We start from the raw sequence: 25443 nt of genomic DNA on the forward strand, positions 1-25443 counted from the left end.
CAGAAATTTCAGGACTGGTAACAAGAATGAGAGCATCTGAAAAATTGATTGTCAAACACCAAGGTAGCAAATGACAGAGTGGCCTCGAAGGAGGGTGTAAGAGCACAGCAGATGACATCCTGACAAAGTAGTAGCACGCTCCCCCTTCTGCTTCTTCAGGTGTCCCATCTCCAAATTCCTATGGCAATTAAGGAACTAGCATTTATTAAATTACTTAATATCCAGAAAACTTATGAGACTACATATTTATAATAGAAATCGCTGGAAAGCGGAACTGAACCAGCTCAATAATGAAACTCAACGTGGGGTCCAAGTTCTAACCGTGTAACCAAACACAAACCTGTGGTCACTCCTAAGCGGGACAGCTTGTATCCCACCCTCCGTGCTCCACCACACTGTATGCTCCGCAAGTGGTTTAGAAATGGAATTCAAATGACAAGAGCTAAAGTGCAGGTACATATGCGCATGGTTACTCTATGTATTTCGTGCAAAACACAACTTTTTTCCCTCAAGTACTTGGTTCGTGCATTCACTTGATTGTTTTGTTTTGCTTTGTGCATTCAGCTATGCTTGGGCATTTAAAAGAACAAAAGCTAGATCCTTAAGTCTGGATTTCTTTGCTTCCTCCTCAAACTCTCACAAACAATAACGAAGGAAAGAAGGATTTCACGTGCACACCCTTACAAAATCCAGAATCCACCTGGTTTCTTCCTAAATTATGCACATAAACACCAACGTTTTTCCACACCTCAAGCCTGCATTCTATGAAGTGAACTACAAAAGGGACCAAAGCAGCCTAGTAACAAGGGATCTCAGTCAAGACCTCCGATTGCCAGTGGGGAGCTAACAGGAATAAGCCTGGTTTCCGCAGCGGCTTGCTATTCTAGCATCTCTTCCAAAGCAGAACGTGGAGAAATATGATCTATTTATGAGTCACTGACTCACATGGTCAAATTTCTGAAGGAAAAAGAAAATGCTACAGTTCAAACGCAAACTGAGGCTAAATATATGCTTTGAATTTATCTGGCCAGCGCTGCTCTTCACCGCTGTTATGACTAATCAGCAGTCACAGCATCCTACCCGGCACCTTTAGCGGCACCCTGGGGAACTCCCCTCTTCCCCAGGGCCTACGGACAAACTCCTGGAAGGAACAAAGGGGGATGCCAACGCTTTAAGCCCAGACAGAGCACTGCAGGCAAAGGGAACCAAGCAGCAGCTCTAGGCCTACGCCAAGGCTCGACAGGGGCACCATGCGCTCATCCTGGCCTGGCTACCTGCTGGGGACCCGTGGTCTGCCCCAGCAGCTTGCCGTCCCCCCTGGCAGCACCATCAGGGCACCAGAGAAAAAGGACGTTCAGGGAGACTCCTCTCTTCTCTGAGGGCGCGATGATAATCTCAGGCCCGACCTTCACAGGCCATGGCACAGCTCACCTCATTTTCCCCTCATCGCCACTGCCTTCTCCGAGCACCTCCCGAGAGTCCTACAGCAGATGCTTTTTTATCTTTCAAGTTACCAGCTCTGGGGCCCTTGAGCTACGGGCAGCTTTACAGAGTTTAAAAAAAAAAGACAGGCATATAACCCTGGCTCGGCCTTTCCCTAGCAGAATGACCGGCTGCCCAGGGGGGCAGCGCCCTCCGACCCCCTCACGGAGCTCTGCGGTCAGAGGGCCGGGGAGAAGCCCTTCACCGCCCCGCACGGCAGCCGGGCCTGCGGCTAGAGGCCGCGCACCCCGCCTCCGGCCCGGCAAGACCCCGGGGACGGCCGCAGGCCCGGCGGGGCCGCCACAGCCCTCCCCGGCGGGGCGCGCCCGCCGCCGCCCCGGCCCAACAAAGCCGCCCCGCCTGGGCTCCCCCGTCGCTCCGCGCCGCCGGCAAGGGGGGATGGGGGGGGGCGCCCGGGGCCGACCCCCTCCACCTGCGGGCAAAGCGGGACGGGGAACCCCCCCGCGCCCCCTCCCCGCCGCGCTTACACTGGCGCCCGCCGGCTGCCTCCTCCTGCGGCCGGCGCTGCCCTGGCTCCCCGCCGGTGCTTCCCGGGCTGGCGGCGGCGGCGGCTGCTGCTGCAATTTCCGCTTCTCCCGAGCTCCCACTTCCTCTTCCCGCCCGGCGGGGCGGCTCCAGGTGGGAGAGGGACCCGCCGCGCCCCGCCTCGCCGGGCGGTGCTGCCCCGGCCACCCGCGGCCCCCCCCCCGCCAGAGACGGCAGTGAGACACTCAATATACAGCGTTACTGCAAGTCATTTAAAAAAAAAAAAGGGGGGGGAGGCGGGAGAAGAATATATATATATTTTTAAATCTATACTGTAGCTGCTCCTTTCCCCGTTTCTTAAAATCGCTAGGGAGAATTACATGACCAAGCACTACTACTTAAAAAAATGCACTGTCAGGAGTTTAAAAAGGGCTACAAGCACATTTGGTATAGTTTTGAACATACCTTTTTTTTTTTTTTTTTTCTTTTTTTTTTACACATCTTAATACTCACTTTTGCAGCATCATGTTTTGGAAGTTGCAACTACGTCATCTTGAGGGGTTTCCGTCTCTTTGTCAGTGGGCAAAAGGTTCACATTTGACTGTTCACAGGGTATCTAAATTAAACGGATACCAAAAGGAGAACAATTGGGTTTTAAAACTCAGCCTTAACGCTTCAGGAGTTGTTTGCCCATCATTTGTTTATATCTTTTGGAGGAGGGGAAACAGACTCCAAGGAATGACATTGCTCGTGAAAACCATTACAAGTAAGTACACAAATTCAAACCGTAATAAAGGGTAAGATAAAAAAAACCAGGTGAACAGTTGCACAAGTTTTGGAGGGAGGAACACCCTTTACTAATTCCCAGTCTTAGTGGGACAGCTACCTCCAGTCACCTAAAGCCAAATGTAGTCAGTTCACAGTATAAACAGGCTCAATTATTTTTTTCTGTATTAAACCTAGGGTAGTTTACCCTATAAACTGAATATAGCATATTTTAACAATTGGGCTAAACTTACTCTTAAAAAGATGTCTGCTAGAGAAGAAAGCAGGCTCAGCGAACCTTGATCCTTTTGGCATTACTTCGGGCTCTGTTGCTGTGCCCTTCTGGAGAGTCTTCACCTCTCCCTCCATTTACAGGTAAGAATACCAACCACGTTTATATATCACTTTTCATCCATCCCTTCCTACATGCCATATAAAACCACAAGGTGCTGCTACCTAAATTAGACTACAATTGCCTTTTTTTCCCAAAAAATTACTATTAACAAAAAATGAAATTAATAAAATTTAGAATAACTTAAGTTTAAGCAGTGCACCAAAACCACGACCCTGAAAATAGAATTACCAAGTGCACTTTCCTTTTAAAGGCAAAGTAACTCTTCAGTTTCAACAAAAATATCACCCCTCAAACATAACATTGTGTTAATATTTACCTGAAAATTAATTTTGCTGCCCCTCCCTCCCAATCTTCAGTCTACCCAGTTCCAAGCATAAATTCTGCTTTCAACTACTTCACATGTTCTCTCCTCTGAGTTTTGGCATGATAAATCACTACCGTCCATAAGACACTGCAAAAGCGACTTCTCGTCTTCTAATTCTACATCAGTTTGAAAGGAGAAAGATGAAGTAAGTTATAACATCTGTTTTGAGATTCCCTGAGCTCTAAACACGCAAAAATCGCAAGTTTAGGTATCTCAGATAATTCTACCATCTCCTTGTTGCAGATAAAATGCATACTTTAATTTTTACGGCTCTCTTTCCAACTAAAGCCTTTGAAGACATTTTGCAATTTACAAAAAGTTGTATTTAACCAAGCTTTATTTAAAGATTGCTCTAACATATCCATACACCTTCTACACATGCCCTTGCATGTTTTTCTTCCCGGGGGGGTTTATTAAAATTGAGTGAGAAGTGTTTTTCTCGATTTCTCTGAGATAGCTTTGCTGTGTAATTCAGAAGGAAGTCAACACACAGTTTTGCCAGTTTGTGAAAGCTTTTTCTATTTCACTCATTTATTCTAGCTCTCATGTCAATTCCATTGTTCCATAACAGTTAAGGTTTTACAGCCTTAAAATAATAAACATATTTTCTTTTCACATTTTACAAGTCTATTCCGCGTTGTTTTCACTTTTGAGAAGCAACAATACACGACTTTGAACACCTACTATCACACCAGTGACCAGAAACGTCTATGCAATTTTTTTCTAAACAGTGAAGTTTAGCTGAACAGTGAGTCAGGATCTCCTTCTGCAGTTTCATTTTAGATTTTTCTAGAAAGATAGATTCTCTGAAAATATAAGAGACTGCAAATGATCAGATAGCAACTCATATAGACAAACTAGACAAACAGAGATGCATTATTGAACAATGTTTAAAGCATCAATCACAGTATTTCTCCATTCCATGCATTCCACATCCTGCTGTTGATATAGAGGACATCATGAAATATGCTTCACTACTGCTTCGATTATTCTGTAACTTTATCCTTCTGGCTTCTCTTCTACACAAGAAATGGTTTACAACTATATTAAAATTGACATAAACAGCCCTATTGTGACCCAATTTTGTATTGGTTCCCTCGACTCCTATGTTTCTCCCCAAATATCACTATGGTCATAATCTCATTTTATTAACAAAGCAACTGTCACTGCTATATAGAACAGCACTTCAATCTTCATCACGTGGACCAGAATACACTGAAGTTGTGTGATAGTTTTTGTTACTATTTTTAAAAGTAAATCATAGCTCTAACTACGAGTAGAAGCAAGCAATAAAGCAGTTCTCTTTGGAAAACTGGATTTCAAAAACTGATTAGTGCATGTGAACTTGAACAACTCTAAAGAAAATGTCACATCTAACGGAACATTTTTCTACTGGAGAAAAGTCATCATTTGAAACAAGATCTACAGGGCAGCAAACAATCATTAAGATGCTTTATTGACAATATCCACTCACCGCAAAAGTGTCTGCCTGCATACAATTAGATCTTAGCTTTTCAATAGTGTTTTATTGGCAGTGGAAAATGCATCAGTACTTTATTGAAAGAAAGCAATAAATAATACTGTGATAAAAATAGTTCAAAAGTAGACTGTACATATTGTTACATAATCTGAAAATACACAAAAGATTAATAGAAAAACAGAACAGTAACAATGAATTTCAGTTTTACAAGCAAGTTAAAAGTGGAAAACAAAGTAAGAAAAAAGACATGCTATATATATTGTTGCATAATAAATAATGCACCATCTGAACAGATTCTTGCTGGCTTTTTAATATGCCATTTACAAGTGTTGGATACATTTTCTACTCATACAGTCCAAAATGGCTACAACCATCAAAATTAAAGTCCAGACAACTCTTTAGAACAAGTTTACAAAACACAAAAGATGACTTACATAAGAAAAGTAAGGCCTTTATTAGAAGTTGCACGCACTGCTTTAGTTTTCAGCCCATTGTACCTTCATCTTTCACTACTCATTTGAGATGAGACTGCAGTGCTTCACGATTGGTCCATTAAAACTAGTTTCACCAGCATCTTTCCACAAGTGTTTTCAATCAAAAAGATCTAGGACAAAAACTCTCTGTGGCCTGTGGGTTACGACCAGGAATTACTATGAAGTCTATCTTCCTCAGTTAAGGAGAAAAAAAAAAAAACACACACAAACAAAACAGTTCTTGGTTTATGGCTTGTTTTCAGTCACTGTGAAGATACGCTATACAAATACAGCAGAGAGTGTTATGACCGAGTCAATCACTTCTAAAATGTGTTCCGTAGTGTTATAGTTCCTCCCAGCTTTTAAAACAAGTTATATTTTAAATAAAGACAAATTCCCACTACTTGACAAATCCTCTTTGTGGAAAGGTACAATTCTGGAAAGAAGAACAATCATGTACCATATCTTCTACAACAACATATGCTTACCTGAAAAAAAGCTGGACTTGTTTTCAGATCTAAGCTAACATTTCCAAAAGACAAAATATATACTGCTTGGTGTCATGATACTTTTACAAAGGTATTAAAATCCTTTTCACCTTCAGTTTCATTATTAAAAAACAATGATAATTACAGTAACTGCATAATTTACAAAAACCCTATATTACTTATAGGGACATATACATACAAGCATTACAGTACATTCAGTTGGAAAGACTAAAATTAGAATAAAAAAATCAGCAATGATTTGATTTGTAGACTGAATAGAAACAGAAAAAGTAAGTAACTATATAAATGAGAAGTCACATAAATATAAGAAACATTTAGATTCTAAAATATTTTCTCTATAGTACTCATGAATTTATTTGCTAATTAAAAACTCTGTAATAAAATATCTCAAAGTGTCCATTTAACAAGTATTAACAGGTTAAGGATTCCAAATGTTCAAAATGCTGCATATCACCGGTAGAAATAGTGTGGGTAAACTGTAAAAACAACAAAACAAACAAAAAACACACAAAAAGAAAACACAAAAAAATTCTATTAGCCGTTTTTTTAAAAAACATTTCATTCAAGTTTCTCACAAACAGCTCAGTAGTGTAGCAGTCATGCATCAAATTATTGCCATGCCACGATGTATATGATTTTATTGCCTTCTGTAATCTTCAGTTGCAATACAAAGTAAAGCACATGAGGTCAAATATTTCTGCTTTCTAGATTTTTATCCTAGCTCATCTGACTATAGAGAATCCTGAAACAGTGGGGAGAATCTGGGGGAGGGGAAGACTTAAACCTTCAATGTCTTGAAACTAAAAAAATTTAGGATAGCCCCTGAGATTATAAACTGACAGATCCACATGATCTGAGTTGCTTTGTGCAAGAGTTTCCCTTCTCAACATTTCATACATAAAAAGTCTTCAGAACTAAACTTGTATATGCAAAAAGGTTCAGAATTTGAAGAAAAGGCAGCCAATACATGAGTTGGTAGGGATGTTACTGGTGAGAAGAAAAGAAAGAAGCTGTAAGCAGGAGAGACAGGCAATTTATAGCCCATGGAAGATAACAGGTAGTGAGAGAAAGATTCACTGGATTTTTTTTTTTTTTTTAAATCCAATATGGAAAAAAATTTAGTTTCCAGACTTGTTTGTAAAACGAGAGAAACACTGTTCCATGAGAAAATACAGCAGAGGCTGCTGAAGAAAAATCATTCCAAATCCTGGAGTAAAACAGGACTACAAATCTTTCATAAGCCAGAATACATGTATTTTGTGTTAAACACCCTTGTGTTATCAAGCTGCCTTTTATTGTCAGCACTGCTCACAGCTACCTAAATTTAGGCTGCAGGTAGCTAAATCCAACCGGACAGCCTAAGCAATCTCAGTGGCATGAAGTATCCAAGAATCAGAAAACTATGCAATTACCCCTATAACAATTCAATATTGAAGTATATTGTAGTGGGATAACTTTGACCAAAGCAAAGACTCTGAAAGATCAATAATCTGAACTGCAGTGTCACACACTAAATTATTTTCTTTCCTTTATATGCCTAATTTAGTTCCCTTCCCTCCTCCTCACTTTCACTAGCTGTTTCATCCAGCCTTTGATTTCAACACTTTCTACATAGCTATTTAGCACAGGTCCTTTCTGAGGCTGTTTTAAAAAAAAAACAAACACACACACCCTCAAAAGAATACAATCTTTACAAAAGTAAATATTTAAACACTCATAGTCTTCATTGTAGGAAATAATCTCTGGATTTTCAATACAACAATCTACCCGGAAAACTTGAAACAGTTTTGTAAGTGTGTTAATTCACTGTATTAAAATACCTGACGTTTTATTTTATAAATAGCTGCTTTACTATTATACCTATCAACTTTACTCACCAGGAGAAGGCTTTAACAGGAGTAGGTCCTTACTGTAGCAGAATCCAATCTTTGTGTTCCTGATACACTGCCTATTTCAAGAAGCATGGGAAGACATGCAGAACACAGCATGCATGTTAGTTTTCAAAAAAACATCACAGCAATGTGATTACAGCTACCGTACTCACCCAACTCTAAGGTTACAAGTTAGAAAAGCAGAATTTATTTTACAGTTTATATATTAACCACTTCTAGTTTCAGTGACTAGCAAAAAGAAGTCTAAAAAAATCTGCATGCCAACTAGCACACAGAAATTGGCAAAGGCAATTTTATAAGTAATTTATTTTCTATTTATATAGTTTATATATTTTTCTGGGGTTTTTTATATCATAAAAAGAAAGGGGTTTTACATGGTAAAGACTTCACCTATTTCAATTTAAAGAATTTTCCACAAGAATTCTGGAAAATATTTTGTGCTAGTGACAATATTTAAAATTTAAAACAGCTCACATTTTAGAGAGTAACATCAGATGCAAAGGTTGTTTCTTTGAGCTTTACTGACACATACAATTCTCAGAACCTGAGACAACTCTGACAGATTATGCTGAAGTTCTCATCCTGTCTGTTCCAATTAAATACATTTGCCATTTATTTTTACCTGTGTTTTGTAAAACAAATTCAAGTAAAAGTTTATTCTCACAGTACTAAAGAGACTTTGTAAACAGACAAGACACCTCATGTGACAGGTGATCAACTTCTACTTCCAGGTGGGGTTTTTGGGTTTGTTTGGGGGTTTTTTTAATACATATCTCTGTGTGTGTGCGCACATGCACACATACACACATAGATCATTAAGTACACAGCAGTGACTGAAGTAGTGATTTCAAGTATGATCAATACTTAAGTGCCACTGCAGGGGGGATAATGCATCTTTTACTAAAGTTTTAATAATCTCAAAATTATCCGAGGGAGTTTACTCATCAGTTTTTAATGCATTTTACTGCATTTCAAAAGTGAGACTTAATTGGTCTAATTGCTGCTAATTAGAAATTATGCATCACGTGATTAAAAGACTTCTACTAAAATGTAATTTTATTTTCCTAGTTTAACATAAATTTATTTCTACCTATAATTCTCATTTTGTTATTCCAATGAAGTAAAAAGAAACTCCACATCTATTACAGCTTCCTGAAATTATAAAGCACTCTATGGTTAAACACAGTGTTATATATACAACCATGCGCAAGGCAGATGCTTTTATGCAGCAAAAAGGTAATTTGAACTTAATTCCCCTGTAATCTCAAGCAAAAAAATGCATCATGCTTAAAATAATACAGAATCAGTACCATCAATCTGCATCTTCTTTGGCTGCATAGAGGGTGAAGACATTGAGGTTGTAACTCTGAAATTTGCAGGAAGAGTCTCTGCTGAGCCAGCAGCTAAACCTCTTATGTCCTTTGGTCTAAACTTCTTTCTCCATGAAGGTGCTCTCCTAAAGCTCTTATCATCATCCTGTTACATTGATAAACATCATTAGCAATTCAAAAAATGCAGGATTGTTACTGATATTAAAAGGATTACTGACAATCTTAAATAAATGTATCACTACTGAATGAGTTAATTTTCAGAACGGTTCAGGTGCAACAGCAGCAGAGGTCTTCATTTGCAACAATCTGCGTTCATTTGCTAGAGTGTGGGCTCTTCAGCTCAGTAACTATGGAAATTCACGTGGCAGGCACATTTAAGAAAATGTTTTGTACTTCAAATGTTTGTACTTCATGATTCACGCTAATTCATTAAGTGTCACATCACTCACTCTTAGGGGATATGAGGAGTGGAGCAGATCATAAAAGCTGCTTTGGGAACACTGACATATAGAGGCTTAATTTGAACAATTGCTTTTAACCTTCAATTCTGTCTTATAGGAACGATGATACAGCTATTGTGCTTTCTCATGCTACAAATTGCAGGAAGTGACAGTGAGGAAAAAAAGTGTAGTAAATACTATATTGCCGTGCAGCGTTTTGCTTAAGCACTTGGGTAAACTTAACTTGTAATTACCCAAGCGCATTTTCTCCCCGTTAACACATCTGCATCTTTGAAGTAATATTCCACTTCAGAAATATAATATTGCACTTACTAAATACAACAGTTTAAGTCCCACTTCCAAAAATGTCTTTTGCAGTGAAAGTGTTGTGTCAATGCAAGTGCACCCATTGGGCATCTCCATTTGCCAACTTCACCTTTAGAAACGGTTCAATCCTTTGAATGCCATTTTACCTAAAATTTATCCCCTTTCAGAATTAGGAGACATTATTTGAAGTGATCTTCATGATCAAACTGCCCTGTGCCGCTAGAACAGAGCAAACATCTGTTCCCTCAAAGCTCCTTCTCTTGCAGTTTGAAATCACTAAGGAGAAATACCTTTCAAAACTATCAAGCTGCTTTCTGATGATGTTACTAAAACCTCAGTAGAGATGCATACTGAGAACAGAGCTGTCGGGATGTGCCACAGAAGGGCTGCAACAAATCCATCAGGCAAAAGATGAACACAAAACCAATCAAGGTCTGTCATAGCAGCCTCCTTCCTCAACATACTGATGTATGCTTCACCTCACTGATCCAAAAGCAGTTTAAGTCAGCACTTTCACGCTTCCCCTGTCCTCTTCCTCATACCAGCACAAACGTTTCTGAGATCGTGGACTGGTTCACCACATTAGGGTTTTGCCGCTTTAGTCTTCATCTGAACCACTTTCGCCTACACGTGCTACCACAAACTCCCAGTCTCTTGAGGAAGTAACAACAGTTTGAAACTGTTCGCTGAGTTACAGCATAGAGCAACTTAAAAGGTTAAAGATGTAACACACTCTCCTTTATGCTATGGGTTCACAGGGTCTACAAAAACAGTCTCACACCTAGTTTGTTAGAGTTTTATATTCATTACATTTGAATTAAGTTTATAAACTGTAAGATCACAGGCTGCCCGATAGAAATTACTTTGATGTGCAAACATGCCTGCTGGTCATCTATATCAGTATTAACAGATACTAACACCACAAGCTTTCTTGAAAAACACTCGAAATTATTTGAAATGCTGCCCATTAGGAAAAAGGTTTGAAATGTGCTATACAGTGCCTTTCTCTATTATAGCTTGTTCATCTGCAACACTGGTCACTAATTTTCCCACATTTTAGATAGAAGATTCAGCCCAAAGTGCTGCTATTAGACATTAACCATGCAAGCTACAAAAAACAAACTTGCAAATCATCTCAATACTTTCATATTCAAAGTTATCTTGCCTAAATACACAAAACCTGCCATATTCAGAAACTCTCAAAGACAAAGAATTTCAAGTTAAGATTTCTGTCACTATTCTGTCAATAGCTTAAAGAGGTTCAAGCTACATTCTTTCACTTAACAGTTCTGACAAAGTTCCCAGGACCATAAAATGGGTCAACAGCTCAAGCAACTTACTTCATCAAGTCTTCTGTCAGTGCCCATAGCAAGAAGGTTATTAAATTCCCTCTCCAGAACAGCACGAGCCTGAAGTTTATAGTATGAAAGAAATGGAAATTAATTCCAAAAGATTAGTAATTAGTAACCAACAGTCATTTTTAAAATTTAATATAACCCAAATTGTTTAATATCTTCTTATCAGATTAATAAACATGCTTAGTACTTGAAAAGTTACAATTTAAGTTGTAACTTACTAAAAATTTAAGGAAGACTTAACAGCCTTTCCCTTTGTTGTGATATGAAAGTTCATGATTTCTGGCTCAAACTTAATTATTTCAGAATAAAAACTAACAAACAACAAAAATGATGAGTTTTACACTAATGTTGTGAAGATGGGCTATGAGGAAAAATATTCAAACAATATTTTTTGTTCAAGCAAATTTATCAACCAGAATTGTTATTAACCATTAGAAAACAGTAAGAAAAGCATAATTCTATGTTTTTCTCTTACAGGCTAATGGACAACTTTCCATTTCTAAAGTCTTTCCATTCCCAGCTCTAGAAACATGCACTCACCTAAGAAAAAAAACCCAGTCAGTTCCATTTTTAACCCTCCTAGAGGGGAGAAAAATCCTATCAGCCATAAAGTAACTACTTCTTGCTTACCTGTGTGTTTTGAGTGGGTATTTGTAATAAGAGAGCTAATGCATTGTAATCAAATGATTCATCTAAGGCCACAAGCGCACCATGAACTCCGCTCTCTATAAGGTTATTCGCATATTCTTTAAGACCAATGGACACTACCCAATGGATCATTCTTTCGTTGCTCCAGACAAGGACATCTATGGAGAAAAAAAAAAAGTCATCAGATTTATACAACACAACTTTTCTGAATAAAAAAACCACAGTCCTTTCTCGATCAGTATGCTGATGTCGGGATTGTTTTTCACATATACACAATTCATCATAAATTCCTTTAAGTAGTAGCCCTCAAGGAATTTTTTTATTTAACATTTAGGTTGCGATCTAATCTGCCCCTGCCTTTTTGGTGTGCATGAAATGCTCTGAACTGACAACAAAACTTCATGCTTAAGACTCCACCGCTTAGCGTTCAATCCTTTCCATACAGTAGTTTTCCTTCCACCCAGAAGGAATAGTCCTCGCTCAATCTCCTTTCTCTGCCTTAGAGGGAGGCTACCGTCACAGTTCTGAGACAAGTTCAGCTGGGCATAGCGTTCATGCAGGTGGGAAAGACAGAATCTTCTATTTTACACAGCCACTTAGGGGCTTGAATCTCACCCAAGACAGATTAAATATTTTGGGAAAAAAAATTTTACTACTCAAAAGAAAAATTTTATAGCAGTTTCTCATGCACTTCCTACTGAATTTGAACAGAAAGCTTTATTTATTATTGTTTAAAGCTTTATTATTTATTAGTTTTATAATCTTATCTACCTTTAAGTTCTGAAGGTGTTCAGTTTAGTAATGTAGACTTACCTTCAGCTTGTGTATGCATACTACTACACTTTTCCACAATCATAAATTTAAAGTGGAAAGTAAACATATTAGAAGTTTGCTGGAAGACCTTTCACTCTGTAACAGTTCAACAATCAATATACTCTCATCTTTGAACTTTTTCAAGGAAAAATATTATAAAGCAGCATTTACAGGTTCAGTCCTATGTTCTTACAAGTAGGTTTTTTTACACTACTCCGGAATGTCTATACCACTCGAACTGTTATAATGATCCACAGCATGTTTCTGGATTGTGTCAACTAGCATTCTTCCCAAACAATTCCCAGGAGGAACTGAAGAATTATATGTTCCACGGAGCAACGCCCTATAGGCAATAGATGCAGCCATACCATTTAGGAGGCTAAAAAGAGCCTACCAGCCACAACGCAGGCATGTTTCATGCCAGTTAGTTGTGATTCCTGGGAACGTTCTCAGGCACAATTAGTAGAATAACCACCAAAGGGTATCAACACTTTAAAAGGAAAGAGGAAGGGCAAGCACAGAGCCTTCTAAACAAATTGTGTACAAGGTAACCCTAAAATTTTAGTCTAAGATGTCAGAAAAGACTTCTGATACTAGGCAGGGGACAAAATTTCTATGGGAATTCTTGGAGAATACTGTGAATTCCCACCCTGCTTTTTCTTCTTCCTCCTCTCTTGTTCAATAATCACCATGAATCTGGAAGATATAAACACCTAAGTCACCTGGATATTTTTTCATAAAGTGCTGGGTAATAAAAATTACCAGCTGCAAGCAACAATAAAATCATATAGATGCAAAGTTATTATGTCAGAACAGGAACACACACTGCATATCCCCCCCCCCCCCCCAAAAAAAACCAAAAACTTTTTCAAAACCCTCATCCTCCTAAAACATTTAGTTTTGTTTCAAACTTCAGAGCAGTAAGAGTTTCAAAAATGTCTGCATTTGTAGCACATCTCTGCGCAAGTGCCTGATTTAATGATGTGTTTCATGATTCACTGTTCAGGGTCTGCATCCAGACACATCTCCTGTATTTAACACTTGAAATTTTATAAATAATTCCTCCCTCTAATGCCCTTTTGGTTTTTTTAAATAAATTTTTTGAAAGCAGATCAGTGAAAACACGTTAGAATCAGACTGAGGCCAAGACAATGCACCTACCCTTAATTTCAGTCTGGCTTTCTTCTCTTTTTCTTTCAAGTTCTTTTCGATCATAATTCAGTCTTCGTAGGCACATAATTCCACACTGAAAACTGTTTCTGTTCAGAAAAGAAAAAAAAATTTTAGAATAAAAAACATTTAGAGATAATGGAAACATTTACTGTAAGTTAGCTCTCCACCTTAAATCTATTTACCTGTGAAAGCTGTCCACCATTTTAAGTTGCCCACGCAGATCTTTTTTAGTTAAATGATCCAGCATTCGAGCATCAACAAGACATTCCATGAAATAGCTGCGATACTGAGGGAGCCCCAGACTAGGGAGCCATTCATTGCCAATCCACTCATGGTTCATATCACCATATGCTAACGTCTGTTTTTAAAAGATTAAGGAATAAGCTTATTAAAATGAGAAATAAAAGAGAAAAGCTTTTTTAGACAACATTTTAAAGAAAAAAATAGAACAATGCTTATTTAATTCTTAATCTGTAGAGATAAGCAAATAAAAATATTGACTACTACACATATGTTTTCTGAAGTCAACCTCATGAAGAAAAGCAAGTTTAGATATTCAGATCAGCAAGTAAAACTGCCTTAATTTATTTCATGTTGAAGAGTATAAAAAACTGCAAAAACTAATAAAAATAAAGAAGACTAATCTATACAGTTTTGATAGCACAGTCATAGAATTTCATTTTGTTAAGATGCTGAAAATACTGTATCTCTTGAAAATTGGGGGGGGGAACCTCATTTTTCACATGACCATATAAATACAAGATACCAAAAGAATAACTGCAGGGGTTTTTTAATACTCTTAACTTTTTTTCAGAAACTGATCCTAATCAAGTAAGCAAAAAATGATAAAAACCCACTACTGAAGAACAAGCAATTATAAATGCTAATTCTTATCCTAAAAAAAAAAAAAACCAAAACAAAAACCAAACCACCAAAAAACCCCACCTTCCCTCACTGCATTTTTGACCTGCAAATCACCAGGCACTTTTTGGAGAAAAATTCTAAAAATAAGAGAGTTTATAACTATGCAGCTAATCATTCCTTGAGCAACAAAACCCAGCAACTCCTTTTTTTCAGAAGTCAAGGGTAATAATTCATTTTTTACTGTGCAATTAAAAGTCAAAAGCTTTATGTCTCTTCTAGAGGAAGCATGTTCTAGAAAGGAGCAAGGCCACGTAGAAATGCATTTCTTCAAGCCATAGCTAGGTAGCAGACTGAAAGAGCATGTTACTCTTGTAACAGGGAGGCAAGCTATGATTATCACTGACAATCTGCAAATGAGTATCTGAGACGTAGTTAATGGGACTTAAACAGGCTTAAGCTGGAGGGCAGCCAAGCAAGAAGGGACTATACTGTCCAAAGATACGGGTCACAGGCAAATCCTGAGTTTTGTTTATATCCCCCGTATAAAATACTCAACTACCTCAGTGCCTGAAAATACAATTAGGAGTTGTCACCGCTTTAAGGCAAAACAATTAATCAAGGAGGATTACAGAATTAGTGCACAGAAATCTACTTAACTATCGAGGCTCACTATGCCTTGTAGCACACCTGTGATAGTGGCCAGGTTGAGCAGGGACTTTCTGCACACAGCAGATATTCTTGTTGGACTTCTGGCTTCCCAGAGAGCCATCCCCCCCCCCAAAACATGCCATGCTTTATCTCATGAAATTATTTTAAAATTTGATCTAGTATGTTCAATGCGTAGAATACAACAATACTTATTAAGAAAGAGTAACTACATTTTGGCGACTCATAAGCTAGAGGATAAATATTTCTGAAAGCTAATGACAACAAAGACTTCTGAATATTCTTCCCCCTAACAGCCCTACTATTAAAAATCCTTATGCGTAGCTTTTTTTATGATGTACTAGGTAACAAAGTAATCTAAAAATTTTCAGTGATGAACCACCAAATCTTGGAAGTTCTAGAAAACTTTAAAATACTTACATCACCTAAATATAAGTGTATTTTCCAAGTACGCATTATACAGAGATAAGCCTGTAGTTTCCCCCTCTCCCAATCCACACCAATAGTCACTAAAAGAAACTGCTATAAAGGAAAAACAGATTCTTTCATGCTCTAATTATTGTGACAGTTTACATAGTCTGTAGTATTACATAAAGTTTCCAACCTGAGCCCAGCTTCCCTCCTCATCTTCCTGTTACGTGGTTAGAAAAGCAAAAGAACACATACATATTAGTATTTAAGTTTAGTAAGGAGATCAAAACTAAAGATGCACTGCAAGACTCTGACTACTGCATACCAAAAAAATCTAGATAAAGCAAGCATCATGCATTGTAAAAAAATATACAAGGCACTCATTTTCATATGAGAGGTTGCAAAATCCATCTACTGATTAAGTTTTCTGGAGAGAAGAAACTTCTGCACAAATAATTCAATTTGTCTATTAGTTAATCAAATCAGAGCTCCATTTTACAGATTAGAAAGAGTTTTGTTTACAATCTTATCAACGTTGATTTTTTTTCCCCTTCCGGAAAAAAACTATCAATATGCAGGCTACAAGGTTAATTAATTAGAAGAAGCAATGATCCAGAATTTTAATGCATTAATTTGAAGGGAAGGAAAAAAAAAAAGAAAGGGAAAAAAAAAAAGACCGAAAGGCACTTGATTCAAATGCTCAAAAAGTGGGAAAAGCACTCTAAGGAACAGAAGTGGCAACACTGTAAACTAACCGTTTGTTGTGTGGCTGTAAGATTTTCCATTTCTTCATGTGTTACCCAGACATTTCCCGTGGTCTAATATGACCCCACAGGGAACCAATCCCATCCAGTGAAAGGAAAGCAGTAACAAAGAGGAGAGGTTGCAGAACATATAAGCAATCGGTACATGTAAGGAGCAGGCATGGGCAAAAGCAATGGTTTCTAAAGTATAGGTGTATCTATTGAAAGTAATGGCATGGAATAAAAGCCTATTAACATGGATCACGTTTCTTCAAAGATATTAACAAAATTGAATGTGATAAATAGCTTACACTGATGTAATTAGCGGGCAAACGCTTGACTCTTGCTCTGATTCGAAAAATGCATTTGTAGTCTAGTACATAACCCCAGGAATCTCAGAAATAACTTTAGATTGCAGGGCAGACAGACTCATGAGAGGGAATTCACACTAACTTTAAGTGTCTAAATTTACTATAGTATAGACAGGTGGACTCCTAGTTTATGTAGTCTGAATCATTATTTGGAGTTAATGGCCTTATACATGGATTAAAAGAGCCTCCAACTATGTTACAAATTTCTGTACGCAGACGTATACTGCATCTGTATTATAAATTCTTCTGAGGCCAAAAGATGAGGCAAATAACATGTACTCTAAATATTTTGGATTATATACTTACACTGATATATACTTCTCTTTCCCTTAAGAAAGAAAATGTAGTTATTCCTTCATTTAATTTCCATGAAAGGAAGAAACATCCTATATTTAAATAATGTGTTCCACTACAATGTAACGTTTCCAGAAATTCTTATCTGAAGCTCAAATCCTTTCAGTTACATGTTTACAGTAGAATTTTTGGAAATTCTAATGGTTCTAAAAGATGTTTAATGCTGGATCACTTTCCTTACCGTCCTTGAGGTGGGAGGGGCAGATGGACTTGTTAGTGACATGATTTCTTGAATGGCCAGCCTCAGCTTCAGTCTGTGCAGAGGATTACTAATTCCAATTTCACGCTGTATTTCTGTATCAGACAAGGCTGACATAATAGCACCGCTTTTCACATTTGCTCGGCAAGCAGCCACATACCAGGCTGGCATCCCAACCCACAGCTGAAACACAAAAAAAGGAAGTAAGCAGGATCTGGAAAAACATTCCTGGCTCCAAAACCTTAAATTCTTTACAAGTCTGTACACTGAGGGGGGCGGTTTATTTATTTATTTTGGAGGGACCACTTACCTCCAACCACACAACCACAGTAGGCCCATCCCACTGTGCAAAAGGCAAACCTTGTCTTCTGGCTTCCTCTAGCAACTCATGCCTACAATTACAGAAATAGTTATTAATAACAAGGAGAAACTAGGTACAGCTAGATGTTACAATTTAAACACTGCATTCAATTTACTATCTTCTTTCCAATAGTTAGCCTTCTCCCTTTCTCAGCCTTATATGATATACCCACTTAGGCAGCCACAGCACACGTACAAGGACTACATAGTGATGTAAGCTGAACTGGATAGGAAATTTCAGAGTGGCAGAGACGCTGGATCTTGCCTTTCGGAAATTTGTGTCTGAAACTGCTACTGACACTAACCAACACTGCCAACACAAAGTGGAGACGTCAGACTTATTTGTCAGTCACATTCTCAACTGCTGCAATTTTCTCTTCAGTAAATTAGTCCGAACCAAAGTAGTCATTTTTCCTCAACATGCAGATTTGAAACCTGTGGAAATATATGAGTACATCAGATACCCATGCCATCGAAACGGTACCGTCCATCAGGCTGTCAAGGCTGGAAACTGGGACAGTAACCATTTAATTGGTGAATTTCAGTCTGCAACAGTGAGCCTGTCAGAATTTCAGGCACAGCTTCAGACAACCATTATATTCAGAGACCCATGCTTTGGCAATTACATTCTGAAAGGCTGTGTACTGAAACTCAGCTTTCATCTCCTATGATGACACCATTTCCTCTGTTATTCTGAAACAGAAGAGACTGAAGTTTAATACTGACAATTCAGCTTACAGAAACAATGGAAGCTCACAAGATCCCTATAAATAGCTGCCAAAAATGTTTGATAAACCAAGAGACAAAAAGTAGTATTGCGGGTATAAGCATGCAATGTTGCTTGGATATGTCTGTCTGAAAAAATGGATAAAGTCTGAAAAAAAGCATATTTAAGCTGCCTTTGAAAGCTAGTTGTATATGTTTAAGTCTCCATTCACTCTCCTCAGTTTAGAAAAAAACAACTTCACCTAAATGGACAGTTTTTACTGTTTTATGCTTTTTATTCATGCCTGCAAATGTAGAATTACAAAGATAAGCAGCAATACTACAGATTGAAGATCCTACATTAATGTATTTATCATTTTCTCACAATTTAAAAAAAACAAAATCTCCCTGCCTCCAGAACTATATCCTAAGATGATAAAATATGTCAGTTACAGATATTAAAAAACTACCACCAAGAGATCTTGAAAAGGGGTTACTGACAGACTAGTAGCTTTCTTTGCTACTAGTGCAAGACAGATATGCAGTATTCAGCTCTTTTAGACATGCTACCATACCTAGGATCCTCATGTTATATTGGTAGATAACTAAATATAAAAAATAATCAATGAAGTAATAAATATACTAGCAACTGTCTTATCAATAGATAGTACTTCTCCACCTGCATGTCAATAAATTCCTATTGCTCTAGAAGAACCTCCCAACACTTTATCCTAATTAAATGTGCTGCCCAGGAATGAAAAAAGGGGAGGAAGGAAGGAACTGCCAGATAACTGGTTACAAATAATTGCTCTAAAGTACCCATTTTAAGACCCAACAATTAAGGTGGAAATAGCGTTCAGCAGTTAGCAGCTCAATAGCTAGATTTCACTAACAAAAAGACGACCATAAAAGCTAACACATATTTGTACACACTTCAGAAACATACATATATTTCTAAACTAGGAATAAAGGATCAGCTATTTTCCTGCTACCGCAGAACACATGACATTAATCCCATAAATCACTAGCCCTGAACACATTCAGTTTTGCTTCACTTTGTTGTTTAAAGATTAAAAAATGAGAAAAATAAATTAATAAGATATTTTAAAAATACTACTTGGTAAGAACAGAATAAAATGCTTAATACTGTATTTGACAGAAAGGAATACAATGTTTTTTCCAAGTAGTTTAACTTCAAAATGGGTGTCTTTATCTTCCTTTTCGGTGGTTGTGGTAACATGACCATGACGTGAGGGAGGCCCACTAGTGATGAAAGAGCGCAGACATGCCCACAATAGCCTCCGGTTTGACTAGGATGACCCCACGAGAGCATGTGATGACTGCCTCCCCCCCAGCTTATAAAGCTGCTTGGGGTATTGTATCTAATTCAGAGAACTGCAGTGTAATTTCTGATAGTTTTAAGTCTCCCTGCATACTTCAGGTTAACCATGAAACAGCAAATCATTTGGAGATGAGCAGTACAGGGAACGTATCAAAAGCGTAAGGAGAGGTTACGATGCAAACTTTAAACTCATGGTGGTATTGTATGCAGAAAACAATTGTGTGGCTGGAAGGAAGTGTTATGTGATGGAGGCAAACATGTAGAAATAGAAACAAACAAAACAAAAATGTTTATGAGATAACTTTATGCAGAAATTATTCAATGGATCCAAAGAGGAACGCATCCATGAAGTAGAAAATTAATTGCGGAATTTGTTCACGTGCAAGAAGAGAGTGAAACTTGCTTGCATGGGAAATCATTAAACTGAAAGCTCAAGACAGCATAGGCACAAAACATCTCATGGGAAGAATTCAAAGGCAGCTGCTGTTTTATCTGCAAATGATGCATCAATGGTTTTTTCCTATAGTAGGGAATTTCACTTTTCCAACAATTCCTTCCAACTTCACCAAGAAACTCGCTGCATTCCAGCAATACATGATCAGATTATGTAAAGATCACAACTGACACGCCAGTTTAGTTTTACAGGCCATCCAATTATACCATTTAAGAAGTGGGTGCAAAATTCAGCCTCATATCTTTGTGAGGAAAAAACATATTGCAGTAGTGTTGGCAGTGTTAACAGATGGTATAAAGCTGGCACCATGAAAGATAAAAGAATGGCAAAGGAGCAGCTGGCTACTGGAATAACTCTTAGGTGACAAAACCAAGGGATTGATGTCTACAGACTTAATAAAAAGTTGGCCAAACATCATTTGGAATGGGAGACCAAACGGGCTGCTGCAAGAGGGGAACACTTGTTGTTAGACACGTTCAAAAGGCATCCAACACCAGCTATGGAGAACAAAGAAATTGTGGTCATATGGGATGAGAAATGATGTCAAAACTGCAGGTGCTTGATGTAGCAGTGAACACACAAGGCCCTTTAAAGAACATTTGAAGTATTTGTATTTAGAATGGCTCTTGGCAGGCAAGCATATGCTAACCCCACAAGGAAAATAAAGCAGCCCAGAACAACACCACTTTGTCACTGGATTAAGACAGCATGGGAATGAATGGATAAATCCAGAATTTGTAGCCAAAGGGGAATGCTGTATTCCAGATTTCTTGGATAGAACTGAAGATAACTGATTTGGAAGAAGCTGAGAGTACAGAAAACACTAAGGAAGGTGGTGAAGAGAATGACAGTGATGGAAACGACAGAGTTGCAAGGTGTAAAAACTGAAAGGCAACAGTAGTAAAACATGAGATGAAAATAGACTAATTTCAGGCAGAGCATCAGTGGAAAGTTAATATCCCTATATATTGATTTCAGGTATGTAATAAACTTTTTGTGTATACCTTTTTTTAAGGAGAGTTATCTTAAATTTAGGGTTGCCTTCCTTTTTGATTAATACAGTATTAAGTTTGTTGTGTTGTACACAGAAAAGCACAAATACAGTTGTGACAAACGCTGTCAATAGTACAGCTCACAAAGAAGATGAACAGCATGAACAAAACACTAAAACCGACTTAGATTTAGGAAACAAAGAGCAACAGTTTTACAGAAATACATCTACCTTGGAAATGAATTGCCATAAATATCTACTATTGCTAAACAACTTTCAAAACCCAAATTACAAAACTAATTCCATCTAAGTAGGGTTTAATACTTCCATTATAAAAATTCACACCATGCAAATTAAGACAAGACATTGAACTAGCATTCACACTGAACTAGATGACACTGGATTTATTTCAGCAACACATTTTCACAATAAGTTCTTTTGAATCTAGTATCTCCTCTCATAATTAAGACTTTTTTGAAAAAAGTTAGAGCTTTTAATATATTGCTAAAAAATCCAAATGAGATTTATCATACTTTCACAACATTCCTAATAAAATAAATATAAACTTACCCTGATTTTGCACTACCACATCAAATGGTAAACAAAAGGAAAATAAAACAATGAAGGAAAAATATAAAACTAGGATTAAACTGAACTCAAAGGCATACAAAAACAGACAAATAATGTATACTGTAATTTAATTCTGTAACCATAAATGGGCTTTTGTTAGTAAAGACATTGAATACTGCCCTCAGCCTGTTTGCGTGCATGCATGCAGAAATCAGAAAGATAAGCAAGCAAATAGGGATTAGAGACAACTATAAATAGAACTAGCTGTCATTGTTCCAAGCATTCAGGTAACTGGAATTCTTTTTGCCGAATACAAGATTTTATAAGTGAACAGCCAGCCTTAAGAACTTGTTTTAACCCCACCCTCCTCCAATATCAAAGTGAAAAGCAATTCAGAGCAGCTTTACCACTTTTTCTTTTTGATACTGAGCATCTCAAGAAGGCAGCAAGGGATCTTTGACACTTTGTGATAATATTGCTTCCTATGTTCAGAATACCTGTCAGGATTCTGAAACAGCTGGATTAAAGTATCTTGCTGGGATTTTTAAAATGGTCGATTTGCTTCTCATGGAAGTTCAAAGGGCCTTGCTGTTGCTCTCAGCAGTAAGAGTAATAAAACTAAACATTAGGATACATATCTTCATCAACACAGTCTTGTTTCATACCTACTTTCACTGAAATATCCGAACCATAGATACCTTCCTGTGAATAAGCACGTACCCACATTTAATAGCTAGGCAAGGCAATTTCAAACTAAGTTTTCATTCGTCTAATATCGACGCTTGCCTTTTAAGCAACCAACAACATGCAGCCATGAGGTATACATTAAGTAATACCAGTAAATTTTTAAAAGGCAGAATGTTTACAAAAAAAGTCATGATTTATCTGCAACTGCATTTTTTGCATTTATTAAAGCAAGACAGTATAGATTGTTTCACTCTAGAATGAAATTTGTTGCCAGTATTGAGAAAGCTCTATATTGTTCAAAGAACAGGCCTACCACTATTTAGATACAACCAGACTAAAACTATTTATTCAACCAAGATGTGGTATGACTTTAAAGCTCTGTAGAAAAGGGAAAATACCAGATCATAATAATGTATGATTGCCTTCAGTGTAACAGTCTGAAGAAAAACAGCTGAGCATTCTGTTACACAAACAAAACCACATTCCATTCTGACTTTTCAAACCAACACACTGCTGGTTTTCATTAGCAGTCACCAGGCATTATTCTTATTTGTTAATAGAACTTAGGTACTGCAAGAAATCCTCACTAAGAGAAAATTAGCACACTTTCTTTTCAACATTCACTATTCCGTCTTCAGAAGGCAAGTAAAAAAGCAAGACATGTCTGATCTTGGTCAGCTTTTTTGACACAGAGTGAAGACAGCTGAACAGAACAGAAGCAACAAAAGTTCAAGGTATATGGCTCAGCTTTGGGTGGAAAAATGCAAAGAATGCCTGATCCTACTTACATAAATTTGAGTGTTTCCTGTATTACCATATAAGCATCAAGTCAAGATTTCTACTAGCAGCAGTATCTATTTTTTACCTACGATTATAGTCTTTACTTCATCTCTTCCAAGTCTGGGAACAACAAAGCATGCAACAGATACTCAAAAGCTGAACAGTAAACTAAAGATTTTCTTGGACACACACTGAAAAAATTCTCATGACTAGGAAAAGGTAACTGCACATCTAAAAGCTGCCATAAAAAAGGAAATAGTCACAATTTATTAAAAAAAAGAGGAAATCAGGGTTATATGGTGCAAGGAAAAAAGATTTCAGCTGTTCAAATGTGTGAGACAAAATGCCAAGACAACCTTAAACAGAAGTGAAAAAATTAGTGAACACAGCAGCAGTTAGCAGCTGCCACACAAAAGGAAAGACTTTCAGAGTCACCTGCTAGAAAGGAACCAGCAAATGCATACAGAAGGATGTCTGTACAGAACATCTCATGCTTTCACTCTGCCAACTCTTTCACACTCTGGAGCAACTAACAGCCAAAGGCAACTTTGGGAAATCTTCCAAATGAATTAAAGCCAAAGCAGGTATTAAATATAACAAATTTGAGGGAGGGTTTGATAAGAGTCCACTTTTATCTCCAAGTTTATTACAGCATTTCAACAGTAAGTTTTCAGCACTGAAATTCATTTCAAACTTACCACGACCTATGCAACTATTAATGTTCTGGGAAAAAATAGTAAAAAAAAATTCTACAGAAGCTTATTAGCCATAGCACCATACTAGGCAAAAATACCTGAAGACAAAACAAAAAACCTAAACATTTTTAAACAAAGCAGTACCTTAACAGAGGATTAAAAATATTTGATAACTTACTTTTTCTGCATTTTCCTGTTTTTTTCTGCTTGACCTCCAAGCTTGCTGAGACCTAATGCATCCTGAGAGGAGCTATCTGCTTCTGCCATGCCAACTACAAAAAAACCAAACCAAAAACCAGTCTTGTTATCTTCTCAATTTTGGCCAGTTGTAACCCAAAAATCACTACTGCTTTCCTGAACAAAAGTATTTAAAATCCTTTGTAATATTACTGATCAGAAACGTACAAAGCCAAACCTCCAAAGCCTACCTATCCATTTTCTAGCTGAATACATACTCATCAAAATGGTGTATAAAAATAGGAAAATCAGATTGGTATGGACTCAAATAGGTGCTGTCTAAAACCAGCTGGAGTCACACAGAGAACCTTGTGTTTCAACCACCTGTAAGATGAATTATCAGTGTTCCCATATCACTTATGGTTGGTGTCAACATCAAGGATACTGCTTTATGCAAAGAATTACACAAGAGAGAAAGGTAACCGTAGCATTTACTAAGCCAGCTGGGTTCATTTCAAGGGAGTTCCTTTGCGTAGAAAGTGAAGACATGACTGTTGGTGTCAATACTAACAAAAGCCTCTTTCACTTCCGAGATACAGTTGAAATTTTTGCTTCACAAAACAAGCCATAACAGTTCATTAAGGTTCAATAACCCAGCTACATGAGACTAAAAGACAGCAAACCTGACTAGCTGAACTTGCATCCTACACTCATAAAAGGACTTACCAGAAGATTCAGTGTCACTAGTTCCAAAAAATGCTGTACATCAAAGTAATCAGTCATAAATATGCACATATGGAGGCATACATCATAAAATTCAGTCTTTCACTCTCCCTCTCTCTGTGCAAAAAAAAAACAAACCCACCCCACAAAAAAACCAACAACAAACCAACCTTGTCCTAATGTTTCCTTGCTTGTTTGTCCAGGTCGTCCCTTTTCTTTCTTGCCAAACAAGCGGCCAATAGAGGATTTGATCCCCTTCTTTTTGGGGGCTTTATGAAGGGAATCTTGGCTACTATTACTGCTACTAGGATTACTTGCTTGCCCATCTTGTGAGCCTGTTGAACTTTACAAAAAAAGGAGTCATAAAGGAGCACACATACAACAAATTCACTGGCATAACATAGAGAGAGACAAGTTCAGGTTTCTCTGCAAGTTAACAAAAGCATAGTAACTCA

The 25443-nt window shown here is 37.6% G+C and overlaps 2 protein-coding genes across 4 annotated transcripts in view; both read right to left on the reverse strand.

Moving 5' to 3' along the window:
* The window catches only part of CTTN (cortactin), a 28013-nt gene extending 25987 nt beyond the window's left edge, over positions 1-2026 (reverse strand). For all 3 annotated transcript variants that reach the window (XM_050897185.1, XM_050897184.1, XM_050897183.1), the window contains exon 1: positions 1971-2026. The gene's annotated coding sequence lies outside the window, so the exon portion shown is untranslated. The remainder of the gene's footprint in view (positions 1-1970) is intronic.
* A 2861-nt stretch (positions 2027-4887) lies between these two features.
* Positions 4888-25443, reverse strand: part of PPFIA1 (PTPRF interacting protein alpha 1) — a 59795-nt gene continuing 39239 nt past the window's right edge. Inside the window, exons 20-32 of the mRNA XM_050896951.1 lie at positions 25159-25331; positions 24267-24360; positions 17815-17896; positions 17487-17687; positions 16593-16655; positions 16031-16057; positions 14079-14254; positions 13885-13982; positions 11893-12068; positions 11245-11313; positions 9117-9282; positions 7792-7862; positions 4888-6390 (exon numbers count right to left, since the gene is read on the reverse strand). Of these exons, the coding sequence (XP_050752908.1) occupies positions 7804-7862; positions 9117-9282; positions 11245-11313; positions 11893-12068; positions 13885-13982; positions 14079-14254; positions 16031-16057; positions 16593-16655; positions 17487-17687; positions 17815-17896; positions 24267-24360; positions 25159-25331 (1384 nt within the window). The 3' untranslated portion in view covers positions 4888-6390; positions 7792-7803. The remainder of the gene's footprint in view (positions 6391-7791; positions 7863-9116; positions 9283-11244; positions 11314-11892; positions 12069-13884; positions 13983-14078; positions 14255-16030; positions 16058-16592; positions 16656-17486; positions 17688-17814; positions 17897-24266; positions 24361-25158; positions 25332-25443) is intronic.

Source organism: Gymnogyps californianus, chromosome 5, assembly GCF_018139145.2.
Source record: "Gymnogyps californianus isolate 813 chromosome 5, ASM1813914v2, whole genome shotgun sequence".
NCBI lineage: Eukaryota > Metazoa > Chordata > Aves > Accipitriformes > Cathartidae > Gymnogyps > Gymnogyps californianus.